Raw genomic sequence first — 15737 nt, 5'->3', positions numbered from 1 at the left:
CTAACAGCAGTGAGAGGAGAGGAGCCTCCATCATACCTGGCAGACACTGTGTTACATCACCATCATCATCTACATCTAACAGGAGTGAGAGGAGAGGAGCCTCCATCATACCCGGCAGACACTGTGTTACATCACCATCATCTACATCTAACAGCAGTGAGAGGAGAGGAGCCTCCATCATACCCGGCAGACACTGTGTTACATCACCATCATCATCTACATCTAACAGGAGTGAGAGGAGAGGAGCCTCCATCATACCCGGCAGACACTGTGTTACATCACCATCATCATCTACATCTAACAGCAGTGAGAGGAGAGGAGCCTCCATCATACCCGGCAGACACTGCGTTACATCACCATCATCTACATCTAACAGCAGTGAGAGGAGAGGAGCCTCCATCATACCCGGCAGACACTGTGTTACATCACCATCATCATCTATATCTAACAGCAGTGAGAGGAGAGGAGCCTCCATCATACCCGGCAGACACTGTGTTACATCACCATCATCTACATCTAACAGCAGTGAGAGGAGAGGAGCCTCCATCATACCTGGCAGACACTGTGTTACATCACCATCATCATCTACATCTAACAGGAGTGAGAGGAGAGGAGCCTCCATCATACCCGGCAGACACTGTGTTACATCATCATCATCTACATCTAACAGCAGTGAGAGGAGAGGAGCCTCCATCATACCCGGCAGACACTGTGTTACATCATCATCATCTACATCTAACAGCAGTGAGAGGAGAGGAGCCTCCATCATACCCGGCAGACACTGTGTTACATCACCATCATCTACATCTAACAGCAGTGAGAGGAGAGGAGCCTCCATCATACCCGGCAGACACTGTGTTACACCATCATCATCTACATCTAACAGCAGTGAGAGGAGAGGAGCCTCCATCATACCCGGCAGACACGTGTTACATCACCATCATCATCTATATCTAACAGCAGTGAGAGGAGAGGAGCCTCCATCATACCCGGCAGACACTGTGTTACATCATCATCATCTACATCTAACAGCAGTGAGAGGAGAGGAGCCTCCATCATACCCGGCAGACACTGTGTTACATCATCATCATCTAACAGCAGTGAGAGGAGAGGAGCCTCCATCATACCCGGCAGAAACTGTGTTACATCATCATCATCTACATCTAACAGCAGTGAGAGGAGAGGAGCCTCCATCATACCCGGCAGACACTGCGTTACATCACCATCATCTACATCTAACAGCAGTGAGAGGAGAGGAGCTTCCATCATACCCGGCAGACACTGTGTTACATCATCATCATCATCTACATCTAACAGCAGTGAGAGGAGAGGAGCCTCCATCATACCCGGCAGACACTGTGTTACATCATCATCATCTACATCTAACAGCAGTGAGAGGAGAGGAGCCTCCATCATACCCGGCAGACACTGTGTTACATCACCATCATCTACATCTAACAGCAGTGAGAGGAGAGGAGCCTCCATCATACCCGGCAGAGACTGTGTTACATCATCATCATCTACATCTAACAGCAGTGAGAGGAGAGGAGCCTCCATCATACCCGGCAGACACTGTGTTACATCATCATCATCTACATCTAACAGCAGTGAGAGGAGAGGAGCCTCCATCATACCCGGCAGACACTGTGTTACACCATCATCATCTACATCTAACAGCAGTGAGAGGAGAGGAGCCTCCATCATACCCGGCAGACACTGTGTTACATCATCATCATCTACATCTAACAGCAGTGAGAGGAGAGGAGCCTCCATCATACCCGGCAGACACTGTGTTACATCATCATCATCTACATCTAACAGCAGTGAGAGGAGAGGAGCCTCCATCATACCCGGCAGACACTGTGTTACATCATCATCATCTACATCTAACAGCAGTGAGAGGAGAGGAGCCTCCATCATACCCGGCAGACACTGTGTTACATCATCATCATCTACATCTAACAGCAGTGAGAGGAGAGGAGCCTCCATCATACCCGGCAGACGCTGTGTTACATCATCATCATCATCTACATCTAACAGCAGTGAGAGGAGAGGAGCCTCCATCATACCCGGCAGACACTGTGTTACATCATCATCATCATCTACATCTAACAGCAGTGAGAGGAGAGGAGCCTCCATCATACCCGGCAGACACTGTGTTACATCACCATCATCATCTACATCTAACAGCAGTGAGAGGAGAGGAGCCTCCATCATACCCGGCAGACACTGTGTTACATCATCATCATCTACATCTAACAGCAGTGAGAGGAGAGGAGCCTCCATCATACCCGGCAGACACTGTGTTACATCATCATCATCTACATCTAACAGCAGTGAGAGGAGAGGAGCCTCCATCATACCCGGCAGACACTGTGTTACATCATCATCTACATCTAACAGCAGTGAGAGGAGAGGAGCCTCCATCATACCCGGCAGACACTGTGTTACACCATCATCTACATCTAACAGCAGTGAGAGGAGAGGAGCCTCCATCATACCCGGCAGACACTGTGTTACATCATCATCATCTACATCTAACAGCAGTGAGAGGAGAGGAGCCTCCATCATACCCGGCAGACACTGTGTTACATCACCATCATCTACATCTAACAGCAGTGAGAGGAGAGGAGCCTCCATCATACCCGGCAGACACTGTGTTACATCATCATCATCTACATCTAACAGCAGTGAGAGGAGAGGAGCCTCCATCATACCCGGCAGACACTGTGTTACATCACCATCATCTACATCTAACAGCAGTGAGAGGAGAGGAGCCTCCATCATACCCGGCAGACACTGTGTTACATCATCATCATCTACATCTAACAGCAGTGAGAGGAGAGGAGCCTCCATCATACCCGGCAGACACTGTGTTACATCACCATCATCTACATCTAACAGCAGTGAGAGGAGAGGAGCCTCCATCATACCCGGCAGACACTGTGTTACATCATCATCATCATCTACATCTAACAGCAGTGAGAGGAGAGGAGCCTCCATCATACCCAGCAGACACTGTGTTACATCATCATCATCATCTACATCTAACAGCAGTGAGAGGAGAGGAGCCTCCATCATACCCGGCAGACACTGTGTTACATCATCATCATCTACATCTAACAGCAGTGAGAGGAGAGGAGCCTCCATCATACCCGGCAGACACTGTGTTACATCATCATCATCTACATCTAACAGCAGTGAGAGGAGAGGAGCCTCCATCATACCCGGCAGACACTGTGTTACATCATCATCATCATCTACATCTAACAGCAGTGAGAGGAGAGGAGCCTCCATCATACCCGGCAGACACTGTGTTACACCATCATCATCTACATCTAACAGCAGTGAGAGGAGAGGAGCCTCCATCATACCCGGCAGACACTGTGTTACATCACCATCATCATCTACATCTAACAGCAGTGAGAGGAGAGGAGCCTCCATCATACCCGGCAGACACTGTGTTACATCACCATCATCTACATCTAACAGCAGTGAGAGGAGAGGAGCCTCCATCATACCCGGCAGACACTGTGTTACATCATCATCATCTACATCTAACAGCAGTGAGAGGAGAGGAGCCTCCATCATACCCGGCAGACACTGTGTTACACCATCATCATCTACATCTAACAGCAGTGAGAGGAGAGGAGCCTCCATCATACCCGGCAGACACTGTGTTACATCATCATCATCTACATCTAACAGCAGTGAGAGGAGAGGAGCCTCCATCATACCCGGCAGACACTGTGTTACATCATCATCATCTACATCTAACAGCAGTGAGAGGAGAGGAGCCTCCATCATACCCGGCAGACACTGTGTTACATCATCATCATCTACATCTAACAGCAGTGAGAGGAGAGGAGCCTCCATCATACCCGGCAGACACTGTGTTACATCATCATCATCTACATCTAACAGCAGTGAGAGGAGAGGAGCCTCCATCATACCCGGCAGACGCTGTGTTACATCATCATCATCATCTACATCTAACAGCAGTGAGAGGAGAGGAGCCTCCATCATACCCGGCAGACACTGTGTTACATCATCATCATCATCTACATCTAACAGCAGTGAGAGGAGAGGAGCCTCCATCATACCCGGCAGACACTGTGTTACATCACCATCATCATCTACATCTAACAGCAGTGAGAGGAGAGGAGCCTCCATCATACCCGGCAGACACTGTGTTACATCATCATCATCTACATCTAACAGCAGTGAGAGGAGAGGAGCCTCCATCATACCCGGCAGACACTGTGTTACATCATCATCATCTACATCTAACAGCAGTGAGAGGAGAGGAGCCTCCATCATACCGGCAGACACTGTGTTACATCATCATCTACATCTAACAGCAGTGAGAGGAGAGGAGCCTCCATCATACCCGGCAGACACTGTGTTACACCATCATCTACATCTAACAGCAGTGAGAGGAGAGGAGCCTCCATCATACCCGGCAGACACTGTGTTACATCATCATCATCTACATCTAACAGCAGTGAGAGGAGAGGAGCCTCCATCATACCCGGCAGACACTGTGTTACATCACCATCATCTACATCTAACAGCAGTGAGAGGAGAGGAGCCTCCATCATACCCGGCAGACACTGTGTTACATCATCATCATCTACATCTAACAGCAGTGAGAGGAGAGGAGCCTCCATCATACCCGGCAGACACTGTGTTACATCACCATCATCTACATCTAACAGCAGTGAGAGGAGAGGAGCCTCCATCATACCCGGCAGACACTGTGTTACATCATCATCATCTACATCTAACAGCAGTGAGAGGAGAGGAGCCTCCATCATACCCGGCAGACACTGTGTTACATCACCATCATCTACATCTAACAGCAGTGAGAGGAGAGGAGCCTCCATCATACCCGGCAGACACTGTGTTACATCATCATCATCATCTACATCTAACAGCAGTGAGAGGAGAGGAGCCTCCATCATACCCAGCAGACACTGTGTTACATCATCATCATCATCTACATCTAACAGCAGTGAGAGGAGAGGAGCCTCCATCATACCCGGCAGACACTGTGTTACATCATCATCATCTACATCTAACAGCAGTGAGAGGAGAGGAGCCTCCATCATACCCGGCAGACACTGTGTTACATCATCATCATCTACATCTAACAGCAGTGAGAGGAGAGGAGCCTCCATCATACCCGGCAGACACTGTGTTACATCATCATCATCATCTACATCTAACAGCAGTGAGAGGAGAGGAGCCTCCATCATACCCGGCAGACACTGTGTTACACCATCATCATCTACATCTAACAGCAGTGAGAGGAGAGGAGCCTCCATCATACCCGGCAGACACTGTGTTACATCACCATCATCATCTACATCTAACAGCAGTGAGAGGAGAGGAGCCTCCATCATACCCGGCAGACACTGTGTTACATCACCATCATCTACATCTAACAGCAGTGAGAGGAGAGGAGCCTCCATCATACCCGGCAGACACTGTGTTACATCATCATCATCATCTACATCTAACAGCAGTGAGAGGAGAGGAGCCTCCATCATACCCGGCAGACACTGTGTTACATCATCATCATCTACATCTAACAGCAGTGAGAGGAGAGGAGCCTCCATCATACCCGGCAGACACTGTGTTACATCACCATCATCATCTACATCTAACAGCAGTGAGAGGAGAGGAGCCTCCATCATACCCGGCAGACACTGTGTTACATCACCATCATCATCTACATCTAACAGCAGTGAGAGGAGAGGAGCCTCCATCATACCCGGCAGACACTGTGTTACATCACCATCATCTACATCTAACAGCAGTGAGAGGAGAGGAGCCTCCATCATACCCGGCAGACACTGTGTTACATCACCATCATCTACATCTAACAGCAGTGAGAGGAGAGGAGCCTCCATCATACCCGGCAGACACTGTGTTACATCATCATCATCTACATCTAACAGCAGTGAGAGGAGAGGAGCCTCCATCATACCCGGCAGACACTGTGTTACATCATCATCATCTACATCTAACAGCAGTGAGAGGAGAGGAGCCTCCATCATACCCGGCAGACACTGTGTTACATCACCATCATCTACATCTAACAGCAGTGAGAGGAGAGGAGCCTCCATCATACCCGGCAGACACTGTGTTACATCACCATCATCTACATCTAACAGCAGTGAGAGGAGAGGAGCCTCCATCATACCCGGCAGACACTGTGTTACATCATCATCATCTACATCTAACAGCAGTGAGAGGAGAGGAGCCTCCATCATACCCGGCAGACACTGTGTTACATCACCATCATCTACATCTAACAGCAGTGAGAGGAGAGGAGCCTCCATCATACCCGGCAGACACTGTGTTACATCATCATCATCATCTACATCTAACAGCAGTGAGAGGAGAGGAGCCTCCATCATACCCGGCAGACACTGTGTTACATCACCATCATCTACATCTAACAGCAGTGAGAGGAGAGGAGCCTCCATCATACCCGGCAGACACTGTGTTACATCATCATCATCTACATCTAACAGCAGTGAGAGGAGAGGAGCCTCCATCATACCCGGCAGACACCGTGTTACATCACCATCATCATCTACATCTAACAGCAGTGAGAGGAGAGGAGCCTCCATCATACCCGGCAGACACCGTGTTACATCATCATCATCTACATCTAACAGCAGTGAGAGGAGAGGAGCCTCCATCATACCCGGCAGACACCGTGTTACATCATCATCATCTACATCTAACAGCAGTGAGAGGAGAGGAGCCTCCATCATACCCGGCAGACACTGTGTTACATCATCATCATCTACATCTAACAGCAGTGAGAGGAGAGGAGCCTCCATCATACCCGGCAGACACTGTGTTACATCACCATCATCTACATCTAACAGCAGTGAGAGGAGAGGAGCCTCCATCATACCCGGCAGACACTGTGTTACATCATCATCATCTACATCTAACAGCAGTGAGAGGAGAGGAGCCTCCATCATACCCGGCAGACACTGTGTTACATCATCACCATCATCTACATCTAACAGCAGTGAGAGGAGAGGAGCCTCCATCATACCCGGCAGACACTGTGTTACATCATCACCATCATCTACATCTAACAGCAGTGAGAGGAGAGGAGCCTCCATCATACCCGGCAGACACTGTGTTACATCATCATCATCATCTACATCTAACAGCAGTGAGAGGAGAGGAGCCTCCATCATACCCGGCAGAACTGTGTTACATCACCATCATCTACATCTAACAGCAGTGAGAGGAGAGGAGCCTCCATCATACCCAGCAGACACTGTGTTACATCATCATCATCTACATCTAACAGCAGTGAGAGGAGAGGAGCCTCCATCATACCCGGCAGACACTGTGTTACATCATCATCATCTACATCTAACAGCAGTGAGAGGAGAGGAGCCTCCATCATACCCGGCAGACACTGTGTTACATCACCATCATCATCTACATCTAACAGCAGTGAGAGGAGAGGAGCCTCCATCATACCCGGCAGACACTGTGTTACATCACCATCATCATCTACATCTAACAGCAGTGAGAGGAGAGGAGCCTCCATCATACCCAGCAGACACTGTGTTACATCATCATCATCTACATCTAACAGCAGTGAGAGGAGAGGAGCCTCCATCATACCCGGCAGACACTGTGTTACATCATCATCATCTACATCTAACAGCAGTGAGAGGAGAGGAGCCTCCATCATACCCGGCAGACACTGTGTTACATCACCATCATCTACATCTAACAGCAGTGAGAGGAGAGGAGCCTCCATCATACCCGGCAGACACTGTGTTACATCATCATCATCTACATCTAACAGCAGTGAGAGGAGAGGAGCCTCCATCATACCCGGCAGACACTGTGTTACATCATCATCATCTACATCTAACAGCAGTGAGAGGAGAGGAGCCTCCATCATACCCGGCAGACACTGTTTACATCATCATCATCTACATCTAACAGCAGTGAGAGGAGAGGAGCCTCCATCATACCCGGCAGACACAGTGTTACATCATCATCATCATCTACATCTAACAGCAGTGAGAGGAGAGGAGCCTCCATCATACCCGGCAGACACTGTGTTACATCATCATCATCTACATCTAACAGCAGTGAGAGGAGAGGAGCCTCCATCATACCCGGCAGACACTGTGTTACATCATCACCATCATCTACATCTAACAGCAGTGAGAGGAGAGGAGCCTCCATCATACCCGGCAGACACTGTGTTACATCATCATCATCATCTACATCTAACAGCAGTGAGAGGAGAGGAGCCTCCATCATACCCGGCAGACACTGTGTTACATCATCATCATCATCTACATCTAACAGCAGTGAGAGGAGAGGAGCCTCCATCATACCCGGCAGACACTGTGTTACATCATCATCATCATCTACATCTAACAGCAGTGAGAGGAGAGGAGCCTCCATCATACCCGGCAGACACTGTGTTACATCATCATCATCATCTACATCTAACAGCAGTGAGAGGAGAGGAGCCTCCATCATACCCGGCAGACACTGTGTTAACATCATCATCATCTACATCTAACAGCAGTGAGAGGAGAGGAGCCTCCATCATACCCGGCAGACACTGTGTTACATCATCATCATCATCTACATCTAACAGCAGTGAGAGGAGAGGAGCCTCCATCATACCCGGCAGACACTGTGTTACATCATCATCATCTACATCTAACAGCAGTGAGAGGAGAGGAGCCTCCATCATACCCAGCAGACACTGTGTTACATCACCATCATCTACATCTAACAGCAGTGAGAGGAGAGGAGCCTCCATCATACCCGGCAGACACTGCGTTACATCACCATCATCTACATCTAACAGCAGTGAGAGGAGAGGAGCCTCCATCATACCCGGCAGACACTGTGTTACATCATCATCATCATCTACATCTAACAGCAGTGAGAGGAGAGGAGCCTCCATCATACCCGGCAGACACTGTGTTACATCACCATCATCTACATCTAACAGCAGTGAGAGGAGAGGAGCCTCCATCATACCCGGCAGACACTGTGTTACATCATCACCATCATCTACATCTAACAGCAGTGAGAGGAGAGGAGCCTCCATCATACCCGGCAGACACTGTGTTACATCATCATCATCATCTACATCTAACAGCAGTGAGAGGAGAGGAGCCTCCATCATACCCGGCAGACACTGTGTTACATCATCATCATCTACATCTAACAGCAGTGAGAGGAGAGGAGCCTCCATCATACCCGGCAGACACTGTGTTACATCACCATCATCATCTACATCTAACAGCAGTGAGAGGAGAGGAGCCTCCATCATACCCGGCAGACACTGTGTTACATCATCATCATCATCTACATCTAACAGCAGTGAGAGGAGAGGAGCCTCCATCATACCCGGCAGACACTGTGTTACATCATCATCATCTACATCTAACAGCAGTGAGAGGAGAGGAGCCTCCATCATACCCGGCAGACACTGTGTTACATCATCATCATCATCTACATCTAACAGCAGTGAGAGGAGAGGAGCCTCCATCATACCCGGCAGACACTGTGTTACATCATCATCATCTACATCTAACAGCAGTGAGAGGAGAGGAGCCTCCATCATACCCGGCAGACACTGTGTTACATCACCATCATCTACATCTAACAGCAGTGAGAGGAGAGGAGCCTCCATCATACCCGGCAGACACTGTGTTACATCATCATCATCTACATCTAACAGCAGTGAGAGGAGAGGAGCCTCCATCATACCCGGCAGACACTGTGTTACATCACCATCATCTACATCTAACAGCAGTGAGAGGAGAGGAGCCTCCATCATACCCGGCAGACACTGTGTTACATCATCATCATCTACATCTAACAGCAGTGAGAGGAGAGGAGCCTCCATCATACCCGGCAGACGCTGTGTTACATCACCATCATCTACATCTAACAGCAGTGAGAGGAGAGGAGCCTCCATCATACCCGGCAGACACTGTGTTACATCATCATCATCTACATCTAACAGCAGTGAGAGGAGAGGAGCCTCCATCATACCCGGCAGACACTGTGTTACATCATCACCATCATCTACATCTAACAGCAGTGAGAGGAGAGGAGCCTCCATCATACCCGGCAGACACTGTGTTACATCATCATCATCTACATCTAACAGCAGTGAGAGGAGAGGAGCCTCCATCATACCCGGCAGACACTGTGTTACATCATCACCATCATCTACATCTAACAGCAGTGAGAGGAGAGGAGCCTCCATCATACCCGGCAGACACTGTGTTACATCACCATCATCTACATCTAACAGCAGTGAGAGGAGAGGAGCCTCCATCATACCCGGCAGACACTGTGTTACATCACCATCATCTACATCTAACAGCAGTGAGAGGAGAGGAGCCTCCATCATACCCGGCAGACACTGTGTTACATCATCATCATCTACATCTAACAGCAGTGAGAGGAGAGGAGCCTCCATCATACCCGGCAGACACTGTGTTACATCATCATCATCTACATCTAACAGCAGTGAGAGGAGAGGAGCCTCCATCATACCCGGCAGACACTGTGTTACACCATCATCATCTACATCTAACAGCAGTGAGAGGAGAGGAGCCTCCATCATACCCGGCAGACACTGTGTTACATCATCATCATCTACATCTAACAGCAGTGAGAGGAGAGGAGCCTCCATCATACCCGGCAGACACTGTGTTACATCATCATCATCTACATCTAACAGCAGTGAGAGGAGAGGAGCCTCCATCATACCCGGCAGACACTGTGTTACACCATCATCATCTACATCTAACAGCAGTGAGAGGAGAGGAGCCTCCATCATACCCGGCAGACACTGTGTTACATCATCATCATCTACATCTAACAGCAGTGAGAGGAGAGGAGCCTCCATCATACCCGGCAGACACTGTGTTACATCACCATCATCTACATCTAACAGCAGTGAGAGGAGAGGAGCCTCCATCATACCCGGCAGACACTGTGTTACATCACCATCATCTACATCTAACAGCAGTGAGAGGAGAGGAGCCTCCATCATACCCGGCAGACACTGTGTTACACCATCATCATCTACATCTAACAGCAGTGAGAGGAGAGGAGCCTCCATCATACCCGGCAGACACTGTGTTACATCATCATCATCATCTACATCTAACAGCAGTGAGAGGAGAGGAGCCTCCATCATACCCAGCAGACACTGTGTTACATCACCATCATCTACATCTAACAGCAGTGAGAGGAGAGGAGCCTCCATCATACCCGGCAGACACTGTGTTACATCATCATCATCTACATCTAACAGCAGTGAGAGGAGAGGAGCCTCCATCATACCCGGCAGACACTGTGTTACATCATCATCATCTACATCTAACAGCAGTGAGAGGAGAGGAGCCTCCATCATACCCGGCAGACACTGTGTTACATCACCATCATCTACATCTAACAGCAGTGAGAGGAGAGGAGCCTCCATCATACCCGGCAGACACTGTGTTACATCATCATCATCATCTACATCTAACAGCAGTGAGAGGAGAGGAGCCTCCATCATACCCGGCAGACACTGTGTTACACCATCATCATCTACATCTAACAGCAGTGAGAGGAGAGGAGCCTCCATCATACCCGGCAGACACTGTGTTACATCATCATCATCATCTACATCTAACAGCAGTGAGAGGAGAGGAGCCTCCATCATACCCGGCAGACACTGTGTTACATCATCACCATCATCTACATCTAACAGCAGTGAGAGGAGAGGAGCCTCCATCATACCCGGCAGACACTGTGTTACATCATCATCATCTACATCTAACAGCAGTGAGAGGAGAGGAGCCTCCATCATACCCGGCAGACACTGTGTTACATCATCATCATCTACATCTAACAGGAGTGAGAGGAGAGGAGCCTCCATCATACCCGGCAGATACTGTGTTACATCATCATCATCTACATCTAACAGCAGTGAGAGGAGAGGAGCCTCCATCATACCCGGCAGACACTGTGTTACATCATCATCATCTACATCTAACAGCAGTGAGAGGAGAGGAGCCTCCATCATACCCGGCAGACACTGTGTTACATCATCATCATCTACATCTAACAGCAGTGAGAGGAGAGGAGCCTCCATCATACCCGGCAGACACTGTGTTACATCATCATCATCTACATCTAACAGCAGTGAGAGGAGAGGAGCCTCCATCATACCCGGCAGACACTGTGTTACATCACCATCATCTACATCTAACAGGAGTGAGAGGAGAGGAGCCTCCATCATACCCGGCAGACACTGTGTTACATCACCATCATCTACATCTAACAGCAGTGAGAGGAGAGGAGCCTCCATCATACCCGGCAGACACTGTGTTACATCACCATCATCTACATCTAACAGCAGTGAGAGGAGAGGAGCCTCCATCATACCCGGCAGACACTGTGTTACATCACCATCATCTACATCTAACAGCAGTGAGAGGAGAGGAGCCTCCATCATACCCGGCAGACACTGTGTTACATCACCATCATCGTCTATATCTAACAGCAGTGAGAGGAGAGGAGCCTCCATCATACCCGGCAGACACTGTGTTACATCATCATCATCTACATCTAACAGCAGTGAGAGGAGAGGAGCCTCCATCATACCCGGCAGACACTGTGTTACATCACCATCATCTACATCTAACAGCAGTGAGAGGAGAGGAGCCTCCATCATACCCGGCAGACACTGTGTTACATCACCATCATCTACATCTAACAGCAGTGAGAGGAGAGGAAGAAGGGGGGGGGCACGAACCAAGAAAATGAAGGGGATAGGGGGGAACTGGCGGGATCCCTAGGGTTGTGCTCTAGAACCACTCATTCAGTGTTGCGCTTTGTAGGTAGCGGCTGTATCGGAGGTCCCTTCTCTGTCAGATGCAGGCGCCAGATTCAGTCGGACGACCATGAGGGCCCCTGTTACCTGTGCGGTGTCTCGGCCTCCGCTCTCTGGCCTCCGCCTGCAGCTCGCTGCGTCTCCTCTGAAGATCCACAAATTTCTATGGAAGAAAATTGGAAATCACAAAGGGAAATAGGTGATGGAGATAAATACAACAGCCCAGGACAAGGGGCAGGGGGGCCAGAGCCTAGGACAAGGGGCAGGGGGGCCAGAGCCCAGGACAAGGGGCAGGGGGGCCAGAGCCCAGGACAAGGGGCAGGGGGGCCAGAGCCTAGGACAAGGGGCAGGGGGGCCAGAGCCCAGGACAAGGGGCAGGGGGGCCAGAGCCCAGGACAAGGGGCAGGGGGGCCAGAGCCCAGGACAAGGGGCAGGGGGGCCAAAGCCTAGGACAAAGGGGCAGGGGGGCCAGAGCCCAGGACAAGGGGCAGGGGGGCCAGAGCCCAGGACAAGGGGCAGGGGGGCCAGAGCCCAGGACAAGGGGCAGGGGGGCCAGAGCCTAGGACAAAGGGGCAGGGGGGCCAGAGCCCAGGACAAGGGGCAGGGGGGCCAGAGCCCAGGACAAGGGGCAGGGGGGCCAGAGCCCAGGACAAAGGGGCAGGGGGGCCAGAGCCCAGGACAAGGGGCAGGGGGGCCAGAGCCCAGGACAAGGGGCAGGGGGGCCAGAGCCTAGGACAAAGGGGCAGGGGGGCCAGAGCCTAGGACAAAGGGGCAGGGGGGCCAGAGCCCAGGACAAGGGTCAGGTGGGCCAGAGCCCAGGGCAGGGGGGCCAGAGCCCAGGACAAAGGGCAGGGGGGCCAGAGCCCAGGACAAAGGGCAGGGGGGCCAGAGCCCAGGACAAAGGGCAGGGGGGCCAGAGCCCAGGACAAGGGTGAGGGGGGCCAGAGCCCATGACAAGGGTGAGGGGGGCCAGAGCCCATGACAAGGGTGAGGGGGGCCAGAGCCCATGACAAGGGGCAGGGGGGCCAGAGCCCATGACAAGGGGCAGGGGGGCCAGAGCCCATGACAAGGGGCAGGGGGGCCAGAGCCCATGACAAGGGGCAGGGGGGCCAGAGCCCATGACAAGGGGCAGGGGGGCCAGAGCCCATGACAAGGGGCAGGGGGGCCAGAGCCCATGACAAGGGGCAGGGGGGCCAGAGCCCATGACAAGGGGCAGGGGGGCCAGAGCCCATGACAAGGGGCAGGGGGGCCAGAGCCCATGACAAGGGGCAGGGGGGCCAGAGCCCATGACAAGGGGCAGGGGGGCCAGAGCCCATGACAAGGGGCAGGGGGGCCAGAGCCCATGACAAGGGGCAGGGGGGCCAGAGCCCATGACAAGGGGCAGGGGGGCCAGAGCCCATGACAAGGGGCAGGGGGGCCAGAGCCCATGACAAGGGGCAGGGGGGCCAGAGCCCATGACAAGGGGCAGGGGGGCCAGAGCCCATGACAAGGGGCAGGGGGGCCAGAGCCCATGACAAGGGGCAGGGGGGCCAGAGCCCATGACAAGGGGCAGGGGGGCCAGAGCCCATGACAAAGGGCAGGGGGGCCAGAGCCCATGACAAAGGGCAGGGGGGCCAGAGCCCATGACAAAGGGCAGGGGGGCCAGAGCCCATGACAAAGGGCAGGGGGCCAGAGCCCAGGACAAAGGGCAGGGGGCCAGAGCCCAGGACAAGGGGCAGGGGGCCAGAGCCCAGGACAAGGGGCAGGGGGGCCAGAGCCCAGGACAAGGGGCAGGGGGGCCAGAGCCCAGGACAAGGGGCAGGGGGGCCAGAGCCCAGGACAAGGGGCAGGGGGGCCAGAGCCCAGGACAAGGGGCAGGGGGGCCAGAGCCCAGGACAAGGGGCAGGGGGGCCAGAGCCCAGGACAAGGGGCAGGGGGCCAGAGCCCAGGACAAGGGGCAGGGGGGCCAGAGCCCAGGACAAGGGGCAGGGGGGCCAGAGCCCAGGACAAGGGGCAGGAGCCAAGGTCAAGTAACTAGGAAGGCAGGGGTCAAGGCTCGGTACTAAGGTGACCATTTCCGGGTGCCCCGGTGTTACGCACGGTGACGCAGCTCTCGGGCACGGCCGTGTCGGTGCTCGGCCCCGGTCCTTCGCCGTCAGATGACAGGTCGCTCTCGGTCACTCCCGGCGGCAGCAGTCCACTCCACATTTTCCGCGCTACTACTGTTTGACTCCGCCCAGAAAGGGGCGTGTTTATGTGGTCAACCAATTAAATCACAAACTGAAAGATCAGAATGAGGCGCGAATCGCAAACCGGAAGCGGGCGGCTGTTACTATGGAAACCGAACTAACAGCGGAAGTGATGTGTGCCCAGCGGCTCCTGCCCGGCGTCAGTTTGCGGAAACGCGTAATCCCCTCCTGTATACTCCGGCGTATCGTCCCCCCCTCCTGTATACTCCGGCGTATCGTCCCCCCCTCCTGTATACTCCGGCGTATCGTCCCCCCCTCCTGTATACTCCGGCGTATCGTCCCCCCCTCCTGTATACTCCGGCGTATCGTCCCCTCTCCTGTATACTCCGGCGTATCGCCCCCTCTCCTGTATACTCTGGCGTATCGTCCCCTCTCCTGTATACTCCGGCGTATCGTCCCCCCCTCCTGTATACTCCGGCGTATCGTCCCCTCTCCTGTATACTCCGGCGTATCGTCCCCCCCTCCTGTATACTCCGGCGTATCGTCCCCCCCTCCTGTATACTCCGGCGTATCGTCCCCTCTCCTGTATACTCCGGCGTATCGCCCCCTCTCCTGTATACTCCGGCGTATCGTCCCCCCCTCCT

At 52.3% G+C, this 15737-nt stretch overlaps 1 protein-coding gene across 2 annotated transcripts in view; it reads right to left on the bottom strand.

Annotated features, from left to right (window-relative positions):
- Positions 1-15182, bottom strand: part of FAM204A (family with sequence similarity 204 member A) — a 70680-nt gene extending 55498 nt beyond the window's left edge. For both annotated transcript variants that reach the window (XR_012321850.1, XM_073681264.1), the window contains exons 1-2: positions 15005-15182; positions 13013-13088 (exon numbers count right to left, since the gene is read on the bottom strand). Coding sequence is in view for 1 of the 2 variants with exons in the window: in XM_073681264.1 (XP_073537365.1) it covers positions 13013-13088; positions 15005-15112 (184 nt within the window). In the remaining variant the exon portion in view is untranslated. The remainder of the gene's footprint in view (positions 1-13012; positions 13089-15004) is intronic.
- Between the last annotated feature and the right edge of the window lie 555 nt (positions 15183-15737).

The sequence above is a fragment of the Phyllobates terribilis genome, unplaced genomic scaffold, assembly GCF_046119375.1.
Source record: "Phyllobates terribilis strain yellow unplaced genomic scaffold, ASM4611937v1 Scaffold_5__5_contigs__length_657084704, whole genome shotgun sequence".
Classification (NCBI taxonomy): domain Eukaryota; kingdom Metazoa; phylum Chordata; class Amphibia; order Anura; family Dendrobatidae; genus Phyllobates; species Phyllobates terribilis.
The sequence above is the reverse complement of the archived record's forward strand: the minus strand, read 5'-3'. Positions and strand labels throughout refer to the sequence as shown.